The sequence below is a fragment of the Rhinolophus sinicus genome, linkage group LG06, assembly GCF_036562045.2.
Source record: "Rhinolophus sinicus isolate RSC01 linkage group LG06, ASM3656204v1, whole genome shotgun sequence".
Classification (NCBI taxonomy): Eukaryota; Metazoa; Chordata; class Mammalia; order Chiroptera; family Rhinolophidae; genus Rhinolophus; species Rhinolophus sinicus.
Genome location: NC_133756.1, coordinates 91,949,430 through 91,977,080, shown reverse-complemented (window position 1 = coordinate 91,977,080; position 27,651 = coordinate 91,949,430). Strand labels below are relative to the sequence as shown.

The 27,651-nt window shown below is 36.9% G+C and overlaps 1 protein-coding gene and 1 pseudogene across 4 annotated transcripts in view; one reads left to right on the top strand and one right to left on the bottom strand.

Annotated features, from left to right (window-relative positions):
* Nucleotides 1–27,651, top strand: part of ELMOD1 (ELMO domain containing 1) — a 68,765-nt gene that overhangs the window by 6,762 nt on the left and 34,352 nt on the right. For all 4 annotated transcript variants that reach the window (XM_019715712.2, XM_019715711.2, XM_019715710.2 and 1 more), the window contains exon 2: nt 19,883–19,984. In XM_019715712.2, the coding sequence (XP_019571271.1) occupies nt 19,968–19,984 (17 nt within the window). In that variant the 5' untranslated portion in view covers nt 19,883–19,967. The remainder of the gene's footprint in view (nt 1–19,882; nt 19,985–27,651) is intronic.
* On the bottom strand, nt 1,601–3,635 carry LOC109436844 (rRNA N(6)-adenosine-methyltransferase METTL5; annotated as a pseudogene).

Below are 27,651 nucleotides of genomic sequence, written 5' to 3'. Positions count from 1 at the left end.
TCTATTACTCTAAATTGTGTTTTGGTTTTCAAAGGTATTTGTTTATAGTACAGAGTGGACACTTGTCATTCCTTTTGAACACTGCCACCTTTCCCATTTTGGGGGCTCTCCCACATTATGAGGCAGAGCCCACTCCCCACTGTAGGAGCTAAAAGTGCCAGATGCTTCCTTTCCCAGATATCCTTGCATCATAGAGGTGGGCCCAAGACCCAGAGTCTGCCCCACTGGCAGATGTTCCAGTCAGCAACACCTCTTGATGAAGCCGGGGGTCGGGGGCAATCCGCGGGGCCAGCTCCAAAGTCTGGACCTGGGGGTCCAGAGAGGTGTCTGGACTGAACTGGCTCTGTGTCATCATTCTAAGTGTTATTTTTGGCAACGTAACCTCTACATCCAGTTGTCGAGCCCTCCTGGAGATGCTGTGGGTTACCTCCAGAACAAAGTTCTTTTCTGCTTAAACAAACAGAGCTAGTTTCTGTTCTTTGCAATAATAACCCCTGACTGGCACAAGGCGCAAGTCCACGCTGACGTTGGCATGTTAGTCCTTCACTAGGACCCACTGAGCACAAAGCACTTGGAAAGGCACAAAGGGAAATGTTTAATCATGCTCTGAGTATTTCTGGAACAAGTTGCCCTGCTTGGCATTGGACAGAAGGAGAGGCACACAAAGCTGGTAATTTCAAATTAGTGTTATGAGGAAAGTAGGAGGAGGTAGGGACACCACTTGCAAACTAAGATGGAGGCAGATATCATCCTGTGGATCTACTGATTCTAAAGACTGATTTAGAGTAGAGATGAAGGGTTGCGATAAGAAAGGATACTTTGGGGGGAAATATTGTGTTTCATCAATTCCAAGAGGCAAATTCTTTTCTTCATATTAACATTTATGAAATTAGAACACGTTGTTAGAGTGTGTTATGTTTTAATTGCCACTTTTTTCTCCTCAACCCATCTACCTTATTTCACTAAATCTAAGATGACATTCATATACACTATTACATTTTTTACCACTAACAGAAAAGCACAGCAAGTAATTACTAAAAAATGACGATGCCTAAGATTTAAAAAGTCTCTAAGAGAACTAAGCCAGTCATGGAAATAGTGTGGATTAATACAAATTCCTGTTCCTTGATGTTGTAGTCTCCCAAACTGTTAAACAGTGACAGATTTACCTCTAATTTCTGTTATGAACAAATTCAGATGTTAATCATCATGGCCTTGCTTGGCTGTAAAAAATGACTAGCATACTTACAGTGATTCTCAGTTTTGTGGATAGCACCATTTTGTTGTTGTTGTTAACTTTTTTATTTGGAAAATTTCAAATATATACAAAAGTAGACAGAATAAAATAGTGGATCCCAATATTCAAAAATCATCAACACATGACCAGTGCTGTTTGATTTCTAATCCTGCTCTTTATCCATCCCAATTTTTTACAGCAAATCCTAGACACCGATCCTACCATTTGTAAATACTTCAGTATGTATCTCTAAAATATAGTAACTTTTCAATGACACATAATCACAATATCTTTATTACATTCTGAAAAACAATCTATAATTTGTGGCACTTTTTTAAATAAACACATTTTGTATTTATTTAATTACATTTGAAGCTGCTTTTGTCTTTGGAGGTTTTTTAAAAAGAAAACCAATTTAGGTCTGCTTCAATGTCCACTGATTTCTTTTTAAGAAATTTATATGATGCTGGCGGGTCATATGACAGCTCTGTAATATCTATCTTGATATTTCTGCTCTGCAGCTTTCTTTTGAATATATTCTCTAGTTGAGAATGTGTATAAAGAACATACTACTGTTCTTGCCATTTCCAAAGCAATTTTCAGAAAAGTTGTACTTATTCCTTTATTATTTTTGTTCACAAAGGGAGGATTCATAATTGCTGTATCAAATAATTTGGACATTCCAGTGGATAATGAGCACAGATCACACTGAACCATGTCAACATTTGTTAACTCAAACTGTTCCACTTTTCTGTTAAATTTTTCCAATGCATCTTCACCTGTGTCAAATTTAATACACAACCTGCAATGCATGGCCTGGTCTGTTACTGTTCTAGAAGTAGCATGGACTTTTTGAATCCATCTACTTATTGCAAGCTTGACTCTCTGATTCCTTGAGCCTAGGTTCTTTTCTTTCTTCCTTCCTTCTTTCCTTCCTTCCTTCCTTCCTTCCTTCCTTCCTTCCTTCCTTCCTTCCTTCCTCTCTTTCTCTCTTTCAATCTTTCTTTCTTTCTCTCTTGTTTTTTTTGTTTGTTTTTAAGCGTGAGTTCACAGTGTTTAAGGGCATTGGACCTCAGGAGGCTGAAACTACCACCTTATCTGTCATCTTTTTGAAATTTAAGTTTTTGTTTTTATCGAAATAATACTTACACATTTAAAATACCATTTAATTAAAAAACATTATAATGAAAAATAGCAGTCCTCTTGCCCTAATCCATCTCCATTCCTGATTTGTTTCTCAGAAACACCCACTTTAATTCTCTTAGCGGCTTCTTCTGGTGTGTTTCGCCTTCTTTGTAAATAATCTGCTTATTTTTTAACATTTTTAACTATCAGATCCATTGATTTTCTACTATAGAACTGAAGATTTAACTTTAATACCTAACCACTCTCCCTTATACACATCTATTTCTCCTTCCTCAATTCCCCCAATATCACTATTTTTGATTAAATAACTATTTGATGTTTATTTTGATATTGTAAATTTTATTTACAGTTGATTATACTGTCTTTTTGTACAATTTTTGTATTTCCAAAACTTAGTAATTGAACTGTTTTTATTTGCTTAGTTTTCTGTTATCCATATCACAAAATTATTCCCAAATATATTTTCTCCATTATTCATACATGACAGTCTGTCAGTGCCAGTTTTATTCATGGAGACATCCTTTTTAAGCCCCATGGAATATTCTGATTCCTGAATCCAATGTCTTTCTCATTTTCCACCTACATTTTGATGGAATGCTTTCTTCAGAAGCTCCCAAAAAGGTGTGCTTGGAAGGTACGTTGGAAGAAAGCTTTGTACAAGGTCAGACAATTAAATTCACGAACTCATCCTAGAAAAAGTGCTACATACCTCATTACTGAATATCACTACAGTCACCTTTGAAATACTCCCCTTGGGAAGCTATGCACCGATGCCAGCACCTAGTCCACCCTTCCAAGCAATTTTGGAACTCTTTTTCTGGAATGGCCATCAGAGCTGTCATTGTATTACCTGTGATGTCCTGAATGTCACCAAAATGTCTTCCTTTCAATATTTCCTTTATCTTCGGGTAAAGAAAGAAATCATTGGGGGCCAGATCAGGTGAGTAGGCAGGGTGTTCCAATACAGTTATTTGTTTACTGGCTAAAAACTCCCTCACAGACAATGTTGTGTGCTGAGCTGTTGCATTGTCATGATGCAAGAGCCATGAATTGTTGGTGAAAAGTTCAGGTCGTCTAACTTTTTCACACAGCCTTTTCAGCACTTTCAAATAGTAAACTTGGTTAACTGTTTGTCCAGTTGGTAAAAATTCATAATGAATAATCCCTCTGATATCAAAAAAGGTTAGCAACATCATTGCAACAAGTTCACAAACTTACTTGTCAGACCGCGTATATCTGAAATTGTCTTCATTCTCCCTTCACACTTAATATTTTGGCTGGGTATAGAAATCTAAATTGGAAAGAATTTTTTCTCAGAGTTTTTATTTTTGTTTCCATGTTCCTGTTGACAAATTGAATGTTCTATTGACAAATTGAATGCTTCTGTTTCTTAGTCCTTTGTATGTGAACTGTTTGTTTTCATTCCCCCTCTGGAAACTTTTATGTCTTAAAATTTCATCATGATATGTTTTGGTGAAGATCTTTTGTTATTTAAGGAGCTGGGTATCCTGTGGGCCCTTTTGATCTGGGGACTCATGTTCTTCAGTTCTTGGAGTTTCTGGTATTACTTCTTTGATAATCTTTTTTCACATGTTTTCATTTTTATTTCACTCTGAAATGTCTGTTATATGGATGTTGAATCTTTTTCTCACCATTTCACACCCCCCCTTTTTACAAAATAATTTTGTTAATTTCTTCTCAGCAGATTTCCTCAAATCTGGGAGATTTCTTAAATTTTATCTTCGATTTCTGTAATTTTTAAAAAATTTCCAAGATCATTTTATTATCTTAATGTTCATATTTATTATTTATTGTTCCTCTTTTATGAGTGTAATATTTTTTCTTATATCTATGAAAATTAATTGTGATGTATTATAGTTTTCTCCTCTTTGCATTCCAAATCCGTTTTTCACCTTTCTTTGTTTTGAGCATGTAACTCAATCAAGTTAGAAACTTTCTATAACTATCTGATAACCCTGGTTGTTTGTTTATATTTAAGACTGAGGCAGTAAAATGCTGAATGGAAGCTTTCTATGTATGGTGAGGCTTGTTGGCTGTTTGGCATCACAGTGGTCCTGTTAGGGGCTTGTGCTTCATTGGGGGAGATCCACATGTGTGTTGGGTAGTTTTCTGAGGGATTAATCTCCAATATTTTTCTGGCTGCCTCTGTTCTGGGAGTTGAGTGGGAGAAGAAGGCTGGATAAATCTCACATTCATCATGTAGACATTCACTTAACATCCTTGTATTCCATATGACAGCTTAATCTCATTTTCTTGTGTCCAAAAGGTCAGAGCCTTTCTAGCTCAACCTCTTCGAGAGTAAATCTCATCTAGTCTGAAAGAATGGAGAGGGATTATGCTTTCTTTCAAAGGATGGGGAAGGAGATTGAGGCCTAACTATTTCTTATGAAAATGTTTAACCAAGCCTCTTGTGTTGGCTTCCTCTTACACTACCACTCTGAGAGGAACTGGGATCACTAACTCCTGAATATGACAGAGATTCTGTACTCTCAATTATATTGTCTTTGGATCATTTCCCCCACTGCAGGCTTAGTCAGTTGTTAGTTAAGCTTAGCAAGTTACCATGTATCCATCGCTTTTCAGCTTCCAGAAATCTGCTGATATCTCCTGAGTGCTCCTATTGCCCTTAGCCTTATAGTTTTATGCCATTTTTATTTCTTTACTGTCATGTTGGTGGGATTTGATATGTTTTATTTGCCATGTTTAAATGAAAGTCCATGACACAAGTTTTAAGGGCACACTTAAAAGGAATTAAAGATATAAAATAGTGTTAAATGCATCAGCAATAATTATAGAGAGATAGTTACTGCTCAGTGTCTCACTTTGCCTACGTAGATTTCCACAATTTCCATACTTGTTTATTTCTCTTGTCTCCTAACAATACATTTTAATACTCTCTTAACCTACCGTGTTTCCCTGAAAATAAGACCTAGCAGGACAATCAGCTCTAATACGTCTTTTGGAGCAAAACTTAATATAAGACCCAGTCTTATTTTACTATAATATAAGACCAGGTCTTATCTAATGTAATATAATATGAGACCGGGTCTTATATTAATTTTTGCTCCAAAAGACGCATTGGAGCTTATTGCCTGGCTAGGTCTTATTTTCGGAAAAACACAGTAGTCATATGACCTTCTTAGCAAAATATTTTACCTAACACATACTGCTATAAATAATATGTACCCCCAGTTTAAAGAGAGAGAGAGAAAGAATTCCATACATTCAATGATCAGAATTTTGTCGTACATTTGTGAAGAATCCATAAAACTGTGACATTTTGGTTAGGAATCCTTGCTTAAGAGTATAGTTGGGTTCAGTCTGACATGACTGAAATGTGTTTTCATTTGAGACAGTTCAGAGCTTCTGTTTATTTTGTGTCTCTAGTGCCTAGTAAGAACTGAACATAAGAAGTGCACAATAAATGTTTATTGACTAGAATTAAGAGCTAAGGTCTTTTCCTACGAACTGGCTGGCCTTGGACAAGTTATTTGTTGGAAAAGGTTGAGCTAGAGAGGGACCCAAGAAAGAAGGTCCCTTAGGAGAGGTAAAGAAGAAGAAAGGGGTCGAGGATTGAACATTGGGAAACACCTACACTTAAAAGGCAGGTAGAGGAAGAGTGGGAGATAGATAGAAAACCAGGAGACCATGGAATCATGAAAGCCTGAAATGGGCCTTTCAAGAAGGAGCATCATATAAGATCACATCAAATAATATAAGGACAGGAAAATGCAGCTGGGACTAGACCATGCTTTTCCATTAGCCAGGTATTTACATTCTCACTCACTCACTCACTCACTCACTCATTCACTCTTTGTGTAGATAAAGAGTGCTGATCACTCCTGAGATGATTCTGGTCAGAGTTATCTTTGTAGTATAACTCTTTTGCTGCATTAATTGATTTCAAGTGTTTTTTCCCCCAAAATGGCTCAGAAATCCACAAAAAAACAAAAAGTTGATATTTTGACTATTTTATGCATTTAATAATAACAATTTGAGCTGCGTTGTATATAAGTGACATTATTTTTATGTATAAAAATTTCCTATTGTTATTCATTCTTGAAAAACACAAAAATATAGAAAAATGTGCATATGCTTTCCTATACTTCCTTTCTGGATGTTTCCATCCGCAGTCAGCAGATGGAAATATTCATATGGATATATCCGACCATCACAGCAAAAGGGATAAGGAAGTTGTCTCAAGCCCTGTGCATATGTGAGAATGTATACCTGTGTGAGTTGTGTATGCTGTATGTATAGTGAAGGGATTGTGATAGGGGATGGAAACCAGAGCCCAGAGACTATGCAGTAAGTGGTTGGGAAGATCTCCAGGGAGGCCAAGAAAGACATGAGTTGCTCATTTGTGATCAACCTATAACATATCATGGAATTACTTAACCTGGTTTAACCTGAATGTTTGAGTCAGGGAGTAAGAATCTTCTAGTATGATTTGCCGCAGGCCTTCAGTGCTCTGTCATCAACCTCTGGATTCTTCTGCTGAAACATCGTAGCCTGGAATTTGGAAATAAGTAGGCTTGAGTCTTATTATATGTTATTAATTCTAAGATGCGTTTTTCCCTCTACATCACTGAAATGGGATGCATCATAGTTTAATTAGCAGCATTGTATTCTTCCTCAAGGGCACATGAAATAATGTGCATTTTACTATTAATGGCATTCATGAAATACCATTGGAAAGAATAAAATAATATTCACTTAGTAAATGTATCAAGTCATAGCTCTAAAGTGAATTTAAAATTATTTTTAAAATTTATTTTACAGTATGAGTTGTTACAGAAGCCCAACATAAATGGTCTACTTGTCACAAGTGAATGCTATTATCTCTTCTGTAAAGTCAGGGTCAGCAGTTACCTTAGGAATAGTGTACTCTGTTTGCCTCCAGGCCCCTGGAAAGGTCCCAATTTGCTTGGACTTTCCTGTCAAATGTTTCTAGATAGATGCCCTCACTGTGCTCTGATTGTGTGGAAGTGAAAATTTTGCAGAAAGCATCAATTTAGATTGGTAAAGCCATATCCATTTAATGTTTATGCAAAGATAAGTTAACCATTCTTTTGCTCTAGTTTCATTTAGAAATTTAACTTTTTAAAATAAAATTTATAATTGAGAATGTGGAAAATCTAGATCGAGTATTTTCATGGAAAAGTAGATTAATATTTAGATTTTGAAATTTCCTTAGTCTTTGATGAAGACAAAGTTCACCAATCCTACTCTCCCCACCTTTGCTCCCTCCGTGAAATCAGTACATACATGCAGTTGATCAGAGTGAAAGCCAGAAAATTACTGTACCTTTAAAGCAGGTCATAAATACATTTGCAGGCAGCCCTAAATTCTGTGGCTGGCATGGACTTCCATTGCTATAAATCACAGAAATAAACCCCAGATGAGTGTTTTATTTCTAAAAAAGGAAAAAAACCTTCCTAGTTGTCATTTTAGTGAGTGTCAGCAGAGCATTGTTCAATCTAATCACCAGAAGGAAGAAAGAAAAGTTCGGGAATGTGGCCTCAGGGAGATTGTTATGTGTGAGCATTATACCTCTACTATGACATTCTGGATAGCATGTGTGAAATGTAAATGTGTATTTGAAAGGTTTTTCATTTCTCTGGAATGGTAAATTTTCACATTGCTTGTTCTCTCTCCTCATGTTCATACCTTTATGAAGTAAAAATTTGCATTTTATAATGTTTCAAATGCTCCTAAGAAGCCTTAGAAGTTTTTCTTTCCCTTCTCTTACCTCCCCTCCCATCCCCTTCTCTGTTTCATATGGTAAATCTGATTGTATTATGTCCTTTGTAGACCAAGTTCCTATCGGTCTAGATTTCTCTGGCACTGACACTGTGCTCCTTAGGATCTGACAAAATATGAAGCATGATGCACCCTTAGCCATTATCTGAATGTGCTAATTCAGATCTACATATTTGCTTATTTTGCATCTGATTTAAGAAGACTGACCTCCTTATGTTATTTTGAGGGTTGGGTGGCCAGAGCCCAGCCACTCACCTGGCAGGTGGTTTACCAGCTACTCCTCATCCACAAGCCATCTGCACCCTTGCCTGGTGTTCCCTCTTCCTGCTGAGAGGTCAGGCTTGTTTTGGAGAACTTTTCTAATTTCTTGAAAACCACCCACAGGTATGCATACATGCAGAGCTAATAGAGAATTAATGGGAGCTGTGAGCTGAATTAATCACACGTTAAACCACCTTCACTTCCGTTATCTGTAAGTTTTGGCCTCTATCAGAATAGTTTCCTTTCTCCTCCATTTTACCTTCTCCACCTACATATAGCTATAGCTGAAGAAAGGGTGGAAAAAGACATGGCTATGTCTGTTTATGTAAGAGTCCCAAATCACTACCTCATTGACTGACTGAGGGATGTCACCATTATGAATTCATTAGACTCTAGCAGGGCACACGTTCATACTGTGAGACCATTCAAGTGGGAAACTGAAATTTCCACATGGGTTAAGATATTTTAATTGGAGTTTATTGTTGTCATCAGGAGATTTTCTCAATTAGTTTTTAGAAAATAGTTATTATGACAGTATAATAAAGGCACAGAATTTCTTTTATCACCCAAAGCAGCTTTGGATCAATCTGATTTTTAGGGGAGAAAACTATAAAAATTATTATTTATGGATCTTTTAGTTCAACATTGTCTTCTTTCTTCTTTCACATGAAATGAGAAGAATAGTCCAAATTGAGGAGATTAATCAATGGCAAATAATTTCAATATTGCTGATCTTGAATTTGTCATCTGCAGAGTAAAGTTGTATGTGTATACCCCTGCCCCAACTGCTAAATGAAACTTTTTTTTTCCACTACTGCTAAAAATTGTTGCCCAAACTTGCTCTTTTAAATCTAGATTCAGGGGCAGGGGAGTAAAACATGTTTTCATCTAATGATTATCCTTAATCACAGTAAGTTGTATTTTGAGGTTGACCATTGATTGATTTTTTTTTTCTCCTTGTGGTATTGTGGCATAAAAAGAAAACAATAAAACAAGAGGTAACTAGGGAAATCTAAAGGAAAATGGAACATATTTGCCTTTCCAGTGTATTCAAGAAAAGTCATTCAAGTTACTAAATGTCTCCAAGGTAGATTTGAAATATTTTACCAGCCATTAGATATATTTAATGTTTACTGGGGAAAAAAAGTAAGCCAATATTTTTATCTACAAAGAAAAGGTGTGATACGTTATGAAAACTAAAACATATAGGGGTATACTGAAAGAAAAAAGGGAAAATGCTGATTTGAAGACCCTATCACACTGACCAATAATGACTCAGAGTAATTTGAGGAGAATGAAATCACTACACAATTAGCAGTGTAGACCAGGACCTTGAATTTCATTGGATTTTCTAAACCCAAGGGAGCACTAGATTTACAATGGAGGGGGCTTAATATTTTTACTACTACTACTAGTTATTTCAGAATTACACTGCCAAGGAGTCACATCTCCTTGGAAATATGGCCTCAATAAGAATATATAAAACCCACAGTTTTGGGCTCTGATATATAACTAACTTCTTCCCATAAAATTTTCTGGTTGTTAAAATTTCAGATCTATAGTACATTTGCTTGGGGAAAGGAAAGAGGTTAATTTTCAGTGATATAGTAACCCTTGTTATTCAAGAGTCCTACAGCTAGCCCCCAGAAGAATACTGCTAAATTCTGAGGTACAGGTATATATCCAGGCCTTGATTATTCCAAGCTCTGCAGTTTAGTTTAAATTGAATACACTATTCATTCTCTTCATTCTGTGTCAATTCAGAATTCTACCTCTGTGGTTTTCAGAGGCAGCACAGGAGAATAAATAATAACACCACCTTAGAAGACAGGCTTCGAGGGTTTGAATCCCAGCCCTTCCACATACTAACTGTGTGACTGTGAAAGCTTGCTCAACTTCTCTGTGCCTCTGTTTTCTCAACTATAAAATGGAGATAATTCAGCCATAAGAAAAGATGAAATAGTGCCATTTGTGACAACATGGATGGATCTTGAGATTCTTATGCTAAGCGAAATAAGTCAGACAAAAAAAGTCAAGAACCATGACTTCACTTCTATATGGCATATAAAAACTGAAAGCAACAAACAAACAAAAACTCACAGACACAGACAACAGTTTAGTGGTTACTGGAGGGTAAGGCGAGGGGAGGTGGTAGAAAAGAGAAAAGGGAGTCAAGTATATGGTGATAGAAGGAGAACTGACTCTGGGTGGTGAATAAGCAATGCAATAAAGTGATGATGTATTATAGAATTGTACACTTGAAACCCATATAATTTTACTAATCAATGTCATCCCAATAAATTTAATAAAGATAAAAAAAGAAAAAAGAAAAAAAAGGGCAATTCACAGAACAGAAAATCAGAATGGCCTCTATACACATGAGAAGATGCTCAACCTCATTAGCAGTGGTAATACAAATTAACATAATACCATATCATGAAATTGGTGAACACATGAGCACATGAATGTGCATATGTCAACAATATTAAGTGTACAGAAGATGTATAGTAATAGGAATTCGTATACTGCCAATGGGAATGTAAACTAACACCCTCACTTTGGAGAAAAATTTGGCAATATCAAACATGAAGATGTGTATACCATAAAAAATAAATAAATGAATAAATAAATAAATAGGAGATAATTTTTATTTACTTCATAGGAAGACTGTTAAGTGTCTTATAAATAAAGCCCATAGAATATTGCCTGGCACATGACAAGCACTTTGTAAATATTAGCTGTTATTAACAAGAACTTAAGCTGAGACGACATACTATTTTAAATTAAAATGTATTTTTAAATGTGCCCTAATTTGCATTTCTCTTATGATTAGTGATGTTGAGCATCTTTTCCTATTGGCCATCTGTATGTCGTTTTTGGAGAAATGTCTGCTCAGGTCTTCTGTCCATTTTTTAATTGGATTGTTTGTTTTTTTGGTGTTGAGTTGTATGAGTTCTTTATAAAATTTGGATATTAACCCCTGTTTGGTTGTATCATTGGCAAATATCTTCTCCCACTCAGGAGGTTGTCTTTTCATTTTGTTGATGGTTTCCTTTGCTGTGCAGAAACTTTTTAGTTTAACGTAGGTGAAGTGATTAACAAGTGCAAATTGGTAGTTACAAAATAGTCACGGGGAAGTAAAGAACAGCATAGGGAATATAGTCAATAATATTGTAATAACTATGTATGGTGTCAGGTGGGTACCAGACTAATCAGGGGATCACTTCTTAAATTATATAAATGTCTAACCACTATGCTGTACACCTAAAACTAATGTAGTATTGTATGTCATCTGTAATTGAAAAATAAAAAACTTTCTCAATTGTACTTTCAACTGATATGTCAAGTCAGTGTGTAATAAAAGATTTTCCAAAAAAAAATGTGTTCTATACATTTTTTTTAAAGTGGGATAATCCCAAATTAGGCAAATTATGTGAGTGGAAGAGTATTTACTTCATGGGTTATGTTTTATTTATGCATAAACATTATGAGTCCTCAAGCACTTTGGTTGTTACAGGGGATGTAGTCAGTTAGAATGTGAAGGGCTACATAGAAAGTAGTTTTTTTAATCTCATGTAGAGATTAAGATTTTAAAGAAAGGAGTTCTGTCCCCTCTAGTAGAGTCTCTAATTCATTCCTGGAGATGCTCAATAGATAGATCAGCTTCTAAGAGGTAGGGTCACTCTGTGGTACTTTACAAAGAGCTGCAGGGGGCTTCTTGTTCAAAGGAGGCGAGCTAGTTCCTTGATGCCCAGAGAGAGGATGAGTTTTCAGAAGTAGCAAACCACTCTCTGCTGCCATTTTTCTCCCAGCTGTAAAAGAAGAAGTACCAGGGACACATAACCCCATACTCAACACTGAAGTGCCAATTGATCTGTGGAAGTGTTTGATCCATCAAACACAATCATTTGGTCCTTCCCTTTGTAATAGGTCAGGGCAGTCTTCCGTACACATGGAAAGAAATTAGTGCAGATAAACTGAAAGTGTCAGGAAACCCAGGATTATGAACATATTTCTTAATTTGGTTTAAAAAGACATCTGCGTGCTTTTTTTCTTCCAGTGGGGAGATTTTCAGTTTGTTTCATTAGTGCTGTTACTGAGTCGTGCTTTTACAGACGTTCATTTCTCTAAACGTATGCAGAGTTCATTTCAACAAATCTGAACTGAGCACTCAATGTACCAGGCACTGTATCAGGCCCTCGGGCTTCCCTGGTGCCCTAGAGGACCATGTAGCCCAGAGTGGAAAGAGACATGAAACAGATTATTTTAGAACAATAGGAGAGATTCGACATACAGCAGGTAATTCTGATGTCCACAGTGGTTACAAATCCTTCTAGAGAGGCCATTATCGGGAACTGACAGCACACAGAGCAGTCTGCATACTCTCCTTGCATTCTGCGAAATAGGTACGGTAGCATTAAAGTTAATGTCTGACCAAAAAAAGGTAAACTTTATATTAAAAAATACCTCAATAAATCTGAATTAAACAAAAAGTTTGTATCTATATTTTAAAATTAGTGAGACAGGTATAAACAAGACAAGTAACTTACATTTAATCAAGTTAAATTCAACAGACTGTGTGAAAAATACTTGAATGGTCTATCGGGGCCACCATTTTGTTAGAGCATTGTGCAAACAAGAAGCAAACTCAGATTTTCCCTTACCACAGGCCCTGCCCAGCCACTTGAGAAATGCTGCTTTGACTATAAAGGAGGCCTAACACAAAAGAGTAAATTAGCTTAGCACCACGCAGAGAAAAACAACTCAAAGGACATTTCTCATCAACAATGGCTCAGAGAACCATACATTGCACACCAACAATGTTTCATTTCATGTTCCTGTCTTTTACATAGATTGTCTAGTTAACTGTAAATAGGACAAGTGTGCCTCCTTTGAAACAAAGCTAGATTAAAAAAATAAAAAGCATTAATACTTTTTGTTTTTATATAGAAAACATTTAGAGAAGTTATTGAATGAATACCCAGTGAGCAAATGAGTTAAGTAGTATTTGCACAGGCTTTCTTCTACCACCCAAAGCCATTTTTGGTGTTTCCTCTTTGGGGGATAGATAATTAGAACTAATTGTTGTCTTTGTGTCCTGTAGGAGGGGGGAACAGATAATTAGAACTAATTGTTATTTTCCTTCCCTTCGCTTTTCCCATTCAATCAGTATGTCCAAGTGATACTCCTCTCCAAATGTTGTCCAACTCTGTTCACTTCTCTCCATCACCACTGTCACTGTCCCAGTTCAAGTCACAACTTGCCAGAATTTATTTTAACAGTCTCCTAAGTGATTCTTCACTTAGCAAAATGGTCTTTTACTTTAGAGGAGGATATACTCATTGAATGCATATTACATACCTGTAGCTGTGCTAAGCATCTTACATGCTTTCATTCATCCAGTCCTTAGAACCACCCTACAAAGTGGTTATAATTACAGTACTCACCATATAAATGGAACCCTAGCGAGATGAAGCAGCTTGTGTAAAGCCACTTGACTAGTGGTAGATCCCTGATGTGAACTCTGTCTCCAAAGCTTGTGTTCTTAACCACCATGTGCACTCTCTGCCATGTTTGCCCAATGTTCCCTTAAATAGCAAGGCTCCCTCGCAGTATTAAAGTATGTCCCATTACTCAGCACAATGCTGGGCACATAAATATTCAAGAAGTCTTTTGAACAGATAGACTCAAGAACTCCTATGGAAGCTGAAGTATCATATTACTTTATTTATCCTACATAATTATGAAATAAGGTTTTTTTGTTTCTTTGTTTTAGGTAAGCCCGTTTTCTAGCTAACTGACCTTAAACCATTTAAGAATGATTTGTTTTTAATTTTGATAAAATCTTTTATGAAATACATTCCATTCTTTAGTGCCTTAGTGGTAAGACAATTCTAACTTAATATGATCCTAAAACAAAGAAGTGCTGTTATGAACAACAGCACTATGTATGCTACTTATTTAGTAGTTTCTTCTGGGCTATGGTTTTAACTACTATCTATATGCTAATGAAGCTCAGAGCTTTGTCTCCAACTGGGATTTCTCTCCTAACCTTTGGATCCATGTAATCCAGGCTACCACTTCACCCTGCAAACTCAAAATGCCCCCAAGACCTCAAATACACTCAGACCCCTAAATCTACATCTCTAGAATTCTGTATCTTAGTAAAAGATGCTATTGTCTATCCACTTGGCCAGCCATAAACATGGGCATAATTTCAACCTCTCCTTTTCCTTCACTAAACCCCCAATCAATCAATTAACAAAAGCCCTATTGATTTTTACCATCCAAATATCTCTGAAATCCATCACACTCTGTCTCTGCCCATTACCGTATCCTGCCATTATTATGTTTGCCTGGATTATTGTAACAACTTCTAAATGGTGTCCCTACATATAATTTCACCATAATCTAATTTATTTTCCATACTAAAATCAGATTTTTAAATCAAATTTTTAAAGCTATAAATCAGATCATGTCACATCTCAGTTTAAAAACTTTCAGTGGTTCCTCATTGTTCATGAGATAAAGTTCAAACTTCTTTAATATTGCTTACAAAATCTTCGATGATCTGACCTTTCTTGCTTTTCCATGTCTTGCTATCCCTGTTTTTACTGGTCCCTCTTACTAAGCACCAGGTCACTAGGCCGTGTTCAGCATTTCCCCCTCCACATATTGTGTATCCTCTTGCTACGACTTTGCATGTGCTGTCTGGAAAAACCCCTGACCCCTACATCTAAGATAAGCATCTCTGATACTCACTGTCACAGCACCCATTCCCACTTTTAAAACTGTGGTTAAGTACCTATTTGTTTCTCTGTATCATCTTCTCTCCTCTCCTCCCTCAAGACTATTAGATCTGAAGGATGGAACCCATGTGCCTCTTATTCACCCTGTACCTGTAATGCCTTACTTTGTCTCTAGAGCACAGTAGGCATTAACATATTGTAATGAAATTTTAATTTTACAGTAGTTTTAGATTTACAGAAAAGTTAACAAAGATAGTACAGAGTGTCCTTCTGTTGGCATCCTATTTTCCCTGTTGTTAACATCTTATGTTAATATGATACATTTGTCACAACTAATGGACCAATATCGATACCTAATTAACTAAAATTGATGCTTATTCAGACGGCCTTAGTTTTTATCTAATGTCCTTTTTCTGTACCAGGATCCCATCGAGGATATCACATTACATTTAGTAGTCATATCTTCCCAGGCAACTGTTGGCTGTGACAGTTTCTCATACTTTCTTTCTTGTTTTTTATGATCTTGAGATTTTTTGAGGAGTACTGGTTAGGAATTTTGTGGAATGACCCTCACTAGGAGTTTCTCTGATGTTTTCATCATGACTAGACTAGGGTAATGGGTTTGGAGGAGGAAAACCACAAAAATAAAATGCCATTTTCATCACAGCGTAGCATGAATACAAACTCTCACTATGAACTATCACTGTAATGTTAACCTTGATCACCTAGTTGAGACAGTGTTTGTTAGGTTTCTTTACTGTAAAGTTATGCCCCTCCCCCCCGCCCCCCCGCCGTCCGCCTTCCATACTGGATTCAAGAAGTCACTATGTCCAGACTCCATTTAAGGGGTTAAGAATTATGCTCCACCTCCTTGAGGGCAGAGTAGCTACATAAATTATTTGGAATTCTTTTGTACAGGAGATTTATATATTCTCCATTTATTTATTCAGCCATTTATATCAGTATGGAGGCATGGACACTTATTTTATCCTTTGAGTTATTTATACTACTTTATTTTGTTACTCAAACTGTTCCAGTTTGGGCCATTAAGGAGCCTTTTCAGCTGGCTCTTGTGCTTACTTGACATATCCTTCACTGTTTGTCTTTTGAACCCTTCCTTACTTTTTAACACAACAAGACACTTCAGGCTCACCATATATCTTCCCTGCCCCAGCCCTAAAATCAGCCATTTCTCCAAGGATCCCTGGTTCCTGATATGTGTGAATGTTTCAGAAACCATAACCTGGGCTGTGGATGGACACTAACACTTCTCAGTTAAAATTGGGATTCATTGTTAAAAGCTCCAAATGTATCAAGAATAATATATATATTCCTACTACCAAAAATGAACAAACATTTTTCCCTTTATTTTGCTTTAGATATATTTTAAGAAATAAAACACGAAGTTGAAGGCCATGTTCCCCTCTCCCAATCCTAAACCCCTCTCTCTCTTCCTAGAAGCAACTACCATCTTAAATTGATATGTAGACTCTTTTTTCAAGCATTCATGGAATATTTACAGAAACAAATATGTGTTAAAGAAAAGATTGGTTTTTATTTGGGCTGAGTTGCCCACATTTCTGGGCCTTTCTAGTTGGTAGTTGTGTCTCTGCCCTCAGCTATTTGTCCATACACTCAGTTCCTCATGTCACCATGGATGCTGGTGTTCCATTTGTCTCTTCTCTCCTGAGGCAACTTCTCTTTGCTATTTCCAGCCTCTCTCTTCTCTAGTCTGTTTCATCCCTGCTTTGTAGGCAGCTTATGGTGTCCTCCTTATCAGAAGGAAGAAGACCAATAACCTGGTATTATAGACTTTGTAAAAGTAAATTGTAAATTGAAAAATGCTAGACAAATATAAAAATATCACTTTTTGTTCACAGAACAGAAAAACAAACAAACAAACAAAAAGTGGGGCCAAGGGCATATCGTTTGTTTGGAGTACTTGATTCTTTAATAACTTTTTTTTTTTTTATCTTAAAGATGTTACCAGCTGCTTCTAGTGTTTTTGTTTGTTTCTTTTTTTTAAATGTACAAAGCAACGTAATAGACATTTAAACCCCTCATAAAGTGATAACCCACCCCCCCAAGCTACTACCCCTCTGACATCTTATATAGCTATTAACATTGCCATTGACTATCTTCCCTATGCTGTACTCCACATCCCATGAATATATATGCCTATATATTTAGTTATAGATGACATTCAATATTAGTCTACTTCAGCACATTGGTTAGGCATCTACACAATCTATGATGTGATCCCCCTGATAAGTCCAGTGCCCATCTGGCACTTTACATGATCCTTACAACAGTGTTGATTATATTCCCCATACTGTATTAACTATCAGTTGTATTTCTTAATGCCCACACCTTTTTCACCCAGCCCCCAACCCCTTTCCCATCTATCACTCTGATAGATCTAGTACATATCTGGCACCATATCTAGTTATTACAATATTATTGACTATATTCCTTATGCTATACCCTACATCCCCATGACTACTGTGTAACAACCAATTTGTACTTCTTAATCCCTTCCCCTTTCACTGATTCTTAACCCCCTCCCATCTTAAAGAAGTCCCTCTAAGATTCCTTGTACTACTGGTTTGGTGGAGATGAACTCCTTCAGTTTTTTTCTTGTCTGGGAAGCTCCTTATCTGTCCTTCAATTCTAAATGACAGCCTTGCTAGGCAGAGCAATCTTGGTTGTATGTCATTGCTTTTCATCACTTGGAATATTTCCTGCCATTCCCTTCTTGCCTGCAAACTTTCTGTTGAGAAATTAGCTGACAGTCTTATGGGGGCTCCTTTGTAGATCACTAACTGCTTTTCTCTTGCTGCTTTTAAGATTCTCTCTTTGTGTTTAACCTTTGGTGTTTTAATTATGATGTGTCTTGGCCTCTTTGGGTTTATCTTGTCTGGGACTCTCTGTGCTTCCTGGGCTTGTATGTTCATTTCCTTCACCAGGTTACGAAAGTTTTCTGTCATTATTTCTTCAAATAGGTTTTCAACTCCTTGCTCTCTCTCTTCTCCTTTTGCTACTCCTATAATGCAAATATTGGTATGCTTGATATTGTCCCAGAGGCCCTTAAACTCTCCTCAATTTTTTGGATTCTTTTTTCTTTTTGCTGTTCTGGTTGGGTGTTTTCTGCTACCTTACTTTCTACATCACTGGTTGTGTCCTCTGCTTCATCTAATCTACTGCTGATTCCCTGTAATATATTATTCATTTCCATTATTGTACCCTTTATTTCTGACTGTTTCTTCTTTATAGTTTCCATCTCCATTTTTATGCTCCCTATCTCTCTGTTGAAGTTCTCCCTGAGATCATTGAGCACTCTTAAAATGCTTTTTTTGAGTTGTATTTCTGGAAGGTTGGGACTGCCAGATTTAAGACCATCAGATAACTGGGAGTCAGGATAGTTAATTTTATGGTTCTTCAGTTTTGGAACTCTGTCTCTGATAGATTGCTTATTTCCATTTTGCTTAGTTCTTTTTCTGCAGCTTGGTTCTGTTCTTTTATTTGGGACATGTTTCTTTGTCTCCCCATTTTGGCTGCCTTCCTGTGTTTGTTTCTATGTATTAGGTAGGGCTGCTATGTCTTCCGGTCTTAGTAGAGTGGACTTATGTAGTAGATGTGCTGTGGAGTTCAGTGACGCAGTCTTCCTGGTCACCTGAGCCATGCACTCCAGGTGTGTCCCTTGTGTGGGTTGTGTGCGCCCTCCTCTTGTAATTGAGACTTGGTTGATAATTGCACATCAGTATGAGGGACTGACCCTTGGGCTCACTGATTGTGAGGACTGGCCTTGACTACAGTGGAAGAGATGTTGTGCAGGGGCTGATCATACAGAGTAGGATCTGCCTCAGCAGGACTCTGGTGTCTGCCCAGTCTGCCGCTTGGGTGTGTCGTACTTGGAGGCGTCTGGGTGATGCTCCAGCTCATTTTGAAGCTGGCCAATGGGGGCGCCAGCCCCAGGACCACCTTGGAGGGGATCCACTGTAGGTCTATTTCAGCCACAACCTGTGCCCCACCCGAGGCCACCCAGCAGAAGCCAGAAAGAAATCTGCACATGGCTGCCACCCGTACCAAGCCACAAACCAAGGCCGGCTGCCACTATTGCCGGCTTAGGGCTGCTCAGCCAGAGGTACAGGACACGCTCAAGCCAGATTCTGCTTGTCTGGGTTCCACAAACCTTTGAGAGACCATAGGAAAGTCTGCAACTTGAATCAAGTCAAGCAGTCTACACAACAAAGCCACTGAAAGCAGCCTGGGTGTGCCCCTCTAGTGTTTTTTGAGTTGTATTTCTGGAAGGTTGGGGCTGCCAGATTTAAGACCATCAGATAACTGAAGTCAGGATAGTAAGTTTTATGGCTCTTCATTTTTACTTTTCTTACGAATACTGTTTTTCCAGACGTAGGAATAATACCCAAAATAGGGGGAAAAGCTTACTATTAGAGAGATTGTTCATGAAACGAATAATTTCTCCAGCAAGTGACTTAAAAAATGAAAGGCTAATTGTATAATTACAAAATGAAAAGCTTTACCTATAATACCTATCCATTGAATTGCATTGCTGTGTGGGCAGTTTGATTGATAATGTTCTGGATGCCATATAACATATTATCTGTGTACTAAGGTAAACAGAAATTTGGGGTTTGGGATTTCCAGCCCCCTAATAGTAAATATATCTAATTTCTTCCCACAGCTTACACTTGCTTTGACAAAGACAAATTTGAAAGCAATTACTTGAGGACAGTTTGGATAACATCTGGATAATCAAAACAGGCACAATGAAGCACTTCCTAAGGTACGTGTTTATGGTTCCCTGGATGAACCCACTAACATGGAGAAACTTCTTTGCCAGTTAGGATATTTATGTTCACCATTTGTGATCCTATAGTCAGGTCTCTTAGGATTGCCTAAAACAGCGTATTTTGCTAAAAGTTATTTGGTCACAAGGTTCCTCTGTTAACTCTGTGCATATTGATGCTGAAAGAGAACACTTACAAGTGTTGATTACAAGAGAGTATAAGAAAGCATGGGCATAAAAGCATGGGACAGAGAGTACTTTGGACTATTCTGATGCCATGTGTCTCTAAAGAGTGATATGCTGCTGGCCTTAGAGTTGATGTTTGAGGATTAGTAGTCAAGGAATCAATATAATTTGTGTACAGTCATATTCCTGAATTAAGTAACTTGAAATATCCCTTAATTTAGATTTTATGATAGTTGGCTAGCCAATCCATACAGGTATTTTCAAATGTTCCTTTTTGGTGAAAATATATATTCCAGTCCTCTGCTCTTCCTGCCTCAGTGATATCCCTGAAATCTGCATTAATTGTTGATTCCCTGAGACTGTGCTGTACAGAGTACAATGTATGTTGGTATGTTTTGGGATGATCTCGTTTTGTTTTGAAAGGTCCCTTTGGCTGGACCTATTATAATTATTTTTAAGAGTATTGCCTGCCATTCAACATTCTATAAATAAAATTCTCAAAGAAATTTTACATCATATTAAAATATGAAAAAATAAAGTTAGTCTGGCCCTGAAAGTTAGAAAATAAAACACACTTTCCAGAATATTGAGTTTCTTTTCCTCAAGATGGTGGCCTACCTCTATTACACATTCTTGGCCCTTGCTCTGGCTTGTTTTCTCTAAGCAAATGATTACTGAGCTTACTTTTTTAAGGAAATTATTTAATTCTTTTAGTGGCTGCAATTAAAGATTTTCTTTCCCCACTGGTTTTGATTGCACCATTGTTTCTGGAGCACCTGGGTCAGTTTGTGTGGGATCCACAATGTTTTGATGCAGCTACTGGTGTTTACTGGATCTTACCTTCCAGGAGGTCACTATTAAACTGTTTACAGACATTGGCATTTACAGGCATACCCCTCAACCTGTTTATCTCAGCTGAGTAAAAGGATATTATTTGAAGTATCACTAGAACATTTGCCAGCAAAGTATTTGATCCGATATGTTTTGGTTGCCATGGTAACAAACCCATCTGTTCACACATTCATGAAAAACTGGTATTTATGAATCCTTCCTGAATATAGATGTGGTGTCTTTTAGCTGTAGAACCATATACCAAAAAGCTTTAGTGTTAGATGAAGCTTAGAAGTCAGGAGCTCCTTTTGTGAAAGGGGAGATGGTAGTGGTCAGGTCTGTGCGGAACTTACGCTACTGAATTTCTTCAGTGTCTTACTTGTTTTAGAAAACCTGGAGCAGCCTCACACCCAGCCATTTTAGGAGAAATTGTAACATTTATTTCTGTTAGGTTTTTTTTCTAAATTGAATAGATGCAGTACTGTGTTCAGTAGAAATTATAACATTTTAGAATTAATTTATATGGTGGAAATCTACCACTGTAATTTCACACAGAGTAGTACCAAGGATAATGGAACCAGCATGCCCCTATCAGTTATGTGTTCTGATATGAACTTTTCTCTTTTAACTTGGCATAAATATTTCATGAATATTATTTGACATCGATTATTTATGTGCAACTGAGGCTAGGATAATAGATTACACATCAAGAAAGAAACTTGAGGATCTTCATTGACTATTAGTTTTGATTATAAAAGGAAACTTGATCATTTCTCCTCTGTAGTGATTATTGCTTTTGGCTTTAATTTTTGTTTGTAATGCTTTTAACTAAGTTATAATGAATCTGTATTCATTATATGTTAATGTTTGTAGAATTTGGAAGACTAAGAGGACAAGGAGTAATAATCCTGCATTACAAGCTCTATCAGATCATTTAAATTGCCTTTTTTCTCTGTAGTCCATTCCCACAGATGTTGGACAATTTGGGCAATTATTTTATTTGAACCAAAGAAAAGGTTGTATAAATATAGCCTGAATAAATCAGGTGTTAATTCCTGAGCTCAGCAAATAGATTATGTAGAATAAGGAGTTGGCTTTCACTGAGAAAAATTCATTATTATTTAAAAGCCCACAGAGTGATTACTCTCTCAACTTCTGAGTTGCTCTAGAATGAAATGCTTCCTGTACAGCCCCAGAAGAAATGAGGTTAATCTTAAAGAATCCAGGTTGTGGGGAAAAATGCGTCTCAATCCACATTTAAGATACACAGAATCCACACTCTGCTCTCTCCAGCTCACTGCTACCATCAAATATATTAATGGTGTAACTACTCAGAGTATAAAGGAGTAGAGAAAATATTCAATGTTTATTTTTTAAAAATTACATGGGACATTAGAAATAAATGCTGCAGAATTAGTACACCCAACTGAAGGGTGTATTTTACAATGAGAACAGATATTGGATATCAGGTAAGTACACCATAGTCACCCAGTATGACTTTAGCCATGGTCTGCATTAAAAGAAAGCAAAGATTTAAGTAGAGAAGAAAGTGTGCCTATATGTGATCAGAAAAAGATGGAGCACTTTCTGAGCCCCAAATAAAACTGAAACATAGGGTTTAGTTTGTATAATATATTGTATTAATTTTAATTCAATTGATGTATATGATAGAGAGGGGCTAAGACTTATACTGAAGATATTTTCCCTTGCTAGGATTTAGTTGTTAAGATAATATTTTAAAGTCATCAGACATTGTTAATTTTGAAAATTTCTAATACAGGGAATCTTTTAAGTCACCCCATGTAAATAATTGCTTCCAACTATCCCCGCCTCAAGATTTCAGTTTCTTGGCCATGGATTTCACTGCAATTTTTCTTCCTGAGGCAGAACAGAGGAAAGGAAAGCCATCTGCCAAATTTAAACCTCTACGAGAGACACTTAGAGCAATACAGCAGACTTGAACCCAAGTTCTGGCTATAAAGTATTTTACTACTATAATTAGGTAAATGAAAACTTCCAATAATCAAAAATATCTGTACATTGGGTTTTATAAGTCACTCACACTTGATTAATATCTTGGTCCACTGACTCATTTAGTAAGCATGTATTGCTAACAATTGTACTATACCACATTTTAAATTACTATTTTCTATTAATAACAATAGCAATAAAGTAGGAATTAATAACCCATTTCACAGTGCAGGGCAAGAAGTCTTAGCAAAGTTATGTAGCTCACCCAAGGGCACGTAGATATTTGAGTGCAGGCCTAGCTGACTTCAAAGCTATTTCTGATGATTTCTGCTTTGTATTAACCCCTCAGTGTGCATCTACTGTGAGGCAAAAGTGAATATGAGGTGGTCTCTGCTCCAAAGTAACATACCACCTGGTAAGAAGATGAGGCATACACATACATAACTAAGATAAAAAAGAAATGTGATCTGTCACATGCTGCAGGCATTTTGTGACAGGAATGTTCAGGGAAGGCTTCGCTCAGGTGATGTTGAGAGAAAGGGAGGACTAGAATATTAATATTTTTACATAAGGATAGAGGGTGTGTGAGGTGGAGAAGATGCTGTGAACAAAGCCTGAGAAATTGTGATCAGCTGCCACAGGCAGCAAGTGGTCCAAATTTGTTGGCTGTAGAGCCTGTTTACTTGAGTAGAACGTAAGTTGTAAAGATAAAGTTGGGCGTAGTTCTTGGACACCTTTGTAAGCATGGCATAAAACAGCCCAGAAGCATGGTGACAGAAATCTGATGTGGTCCTTAAAAAGAAGAGAGAGTCAGATGAAAAATCTTTTTCCCTTGCGACACATATCCAGCCTTCACTTACAGCTAGAAATCTAGTCCATTCCCTTTACCTTACAAATGAGAAGATAGAGGCCCAAAAAAGCAAAGTAGCTTGTCCAAAGTCACACAGCTCACAGCAACATATTGACACTAGGTTTGAAGTCAGACTTCCAGACACTTCCTTTTTAGTTAGGCAGTATTTCCATTCAGCACCCACCAATTTTCATGGCTTTTGAGGGGCAGAAGGTGCAGGTCATGTAGTTGTGCCAGAAATTGGTTAGCATTACTTGAGGCATTTGCTGAACTCATGCGATGTGGAAGCTAAATCCCAAAAAAGGGTTATGACAAGCACATCCAAACACCATTCTCACTATAGACTGGTATGTTTAGCCATAGTTTTCTGTTTTTCAGGACACACACACACACACACACACACACACACCATGTATTTATATACGCTCATAAGTATACATGTATATACACATATGTATGTATATGTACACACATTGTATATACACAAATACACATATATCTATACATACATATATTTTAACTTATTTTCTTCCAAGCAGTTAGAAGAACTTTTCATACTCTTATTGAAATATGTTAACTTGATTAATTTTCTAGGCAATATCCTGTAGATGACCTCACCAGAGTCTGACCGTTGCCATCAAACTGCCATCAGAGATACATTTAGAGCTCAATTATCAGCACCCCACCTCTCCTACCCCTTGGTTTTCCTTCAGCTTTTCAGGGCCTGCCCTTTAGCCACAGCACTGTTCATTAAGCCCCTCCTATAGTGCATGAGATAAATGAAAGCCCTGACACTCAATAAATGTTGGTTTGAATTTCATTCATTTAACTATTGTACAAGGTCGGACAATTAAGTTCCCGAATTCATGCTAGAAAAAGTGCTACATACCTCATTGCTGAATATCACCACAGTCACATTTGAGGTACTCCTCTTGGGAAACTATGCACCAATGCCAGCGCCTAGTCCATCCTTCAAAGTAATTTTGGAACTCTTTCTGGAATGGGCATCAGAGCTGTCATCATATTACCCTTGATGTCCTGAATGTCATCAAAATGTCTTCCTCTCAATATTTCCTTTATCTTTGGGTAAAAAAAGAAGTCACTGGGGGCCAGATCAGGTGAGTAGGGAGAGTGTTCCAATACAGTTATTTGTTTACTGGCTAAAAACTCCCTCACAGACAGTGTCCTGTGAGCTGCTGCATTGTTGTAATGCAAGAGCCATGAATTGTTGGTGAAAAGTTCAGGTCGTCTAACTTTTTCATGCATCCTTTTCATGTACTTACAATAATAAACGTGGTTAACTGTTTGTCCACTTGATACAAATTCATAATGAATAATCCCTCTGATATCAAGAAAGGTTAGCAACATCTTTGAAAGCAAGTTCGCGAATTTAATTGTCAGACCTCATATTTTTCACATTTGTTGTGAAGTGAGTAAAGCATGTTAATTTTCCTGTTATTCTTGCCTTCTCGTCAGGATAATCAAGAGTTGACTTTACTGTCCAATCTCAGAGGAAGGTATTTTTTCTCCTCTGGTTCACTAGCACTCTAAGCAATTCTTATAGAAACATCACACTCATTTTCCTTTTGTTTGTTTTTATTGTCATTTTCCTTATTAGACTGTAAGTTCCTTGTTGACAGGGATGGCATGTGGCTGCAGTGAAATTAAGTTTTTAACTCATATTTGCTTTTTCCTTCTGCCTTAATCCCCACACTTTTTCCTCTGTACTGTGCAGCCTGTCTTCTCATTTTGTGTTTGTTCAGCTCAGTGAAGGAATAAAGTATCTTTCAATGATTGCTTTTAATTTTTCCCCCAATGCATTTAAAATCTCTTTCCTTCAACAGTTCTAGGTCTTTAATTCAACAGAAATTAATTTATCCATAGTACTGAGAATATCCTCTTACCTGGTTCATATATATGTATAAATTATGTTATGTAGTATATTTATAATAGTAACAGATCCACTCCTTATCCCTATAGAAGATTTTGAGGCCTATTATGGTTGATGACTTTCTTTTATTTATAGATTTATTTAATTTGGGCTCTTTAAAAAAATTTTTATTTAAAATTAGAGTATGTTTGAGATTACATTTAAGTACTTTTGAAATGTTAAAGTGCAATGTGTTTGCTGCTTCCTTTATAAATAATCAATGAAAGTGTTATCCAAGTAGCAAAAAAAATCTGATTTTTAAAAATAAATCTTGTAAAATGTATGTATTTAAATATCAAATTTTTAGTTAGATAGTGATGCCATTAATTAATTAATAGAAACCTGTGCCTCCTTTTCTTTGAAAGGAAAAGGATAAGCCATTAATTAGATTTTAAGTTATCCCACAGTAGGCTGTTGCTCGCTAATCCGTCAGATATAATTTCCCTGGAATGTAGAAACAGTGCCCTTTGCAATAGAATTTAGAATAGTAGTGATCCAGGATATATTTATACTCTCTGCTTTTCAAAGGTAGTGTGATCTCTTCAGATAAAGAATTACGGACAAGACCACTGGGCTCACACTGCCTGGGCACTTGGCACTGCCTTGAGGCTGCTCAATGGGAAGAACATGCTCTTGTTTTTCTAGAGGCCCATGAGTGGTTTCTTCGTGTGATTTCCCCTTTCCAGTTCATGTATTAAGTCCTCTTTCTAATAGAAAGCTCATTACAGACAGGGTCCCATCTACAAGGCCAATTGATAAGTTAATTTCCGACTGATGGCCAGAGCCCCTGATTGGGAACTTCAGTAGAGCAATGAAAATTTTTTTAAGTGTCATTTTAGAAAGTGCATGAAATGTACGGAACATTGAACAAACAATGCTATTCTTATGGCCATTTAGATGAAGGGTGTTTTGTTTAGGAAACTGTGGTTTAGACCAAGAACTGTGATTATTTTGTACATTTTCTTCCTCACCGAGTGTACTTCTTATTTATTACAGGATTTCTTCAAGCAAGAATTAACTTTCATTAGCAAATTCATTGAAACTGTTCAAAATAAGCCACTTTTCTCTTATTATTTCAAAAGAAGACATCAGAGTCACAAATTTAAGATGATGGAGTAGTGTTGCATTACAGGTACCCACACCCCTCACCCTGCACACAGGAGGCCTCATGGTTCTAGATGCATCTCCTGTTTCAGAGGCCCCATCCCTGCTGAATGGATTCTTCTCACCAGGCACCACAAGACAGGAGCTCACTTTTATTTGGTAACAGAGATATGATCCATTTTGAATAATTTACTTTGGGTAGCTATTCTGGTTCAAGCTAGAGAACGAATGTTAAATAATAAAAGTGATCATAATTGCTTTTACAAAGAAAACTGCTGTGAACTCAGCCATATATATACTTCACTGTGCAGCATACTAATAAATGGCAGTAACAGAAAATATTGGAAATAGAACGTGTAAATCGCTGTTATTATTAAGTCAGAATCTGCCAGTGCCTAAGCAAGTCATTCATCTTAGGAAGCTGCTGTACCTCGTTTTGGAACACTATCAAAAGATGTGATTAAAAACTAGAAACAAACACACAAAAAAGCTGCTCTCTGTGCATGTAGTTATTAAAAATAGGAGATAGAGATCAGTATTTTCTTCTTGTAGTCTTGAAAATGTGATTGTTATTCCTACAAAATATAGCACATGATTTCAGTAGTGAGTTGAGCATCTACCACCAGAATTTAAAAAACTAAGTCTAGTGTTATGAAAAAAAAGAAAAGAAACACATTCCCTTAATTAAAACTAAGCTTTTTGGTTTGAAGATTCAGGCCAGGATTTAAAAACAAGCAGAGCTACAAACTCCCTGAACATTGGGCTCAGACAGCGGAGAAGGCGTGGCTATAA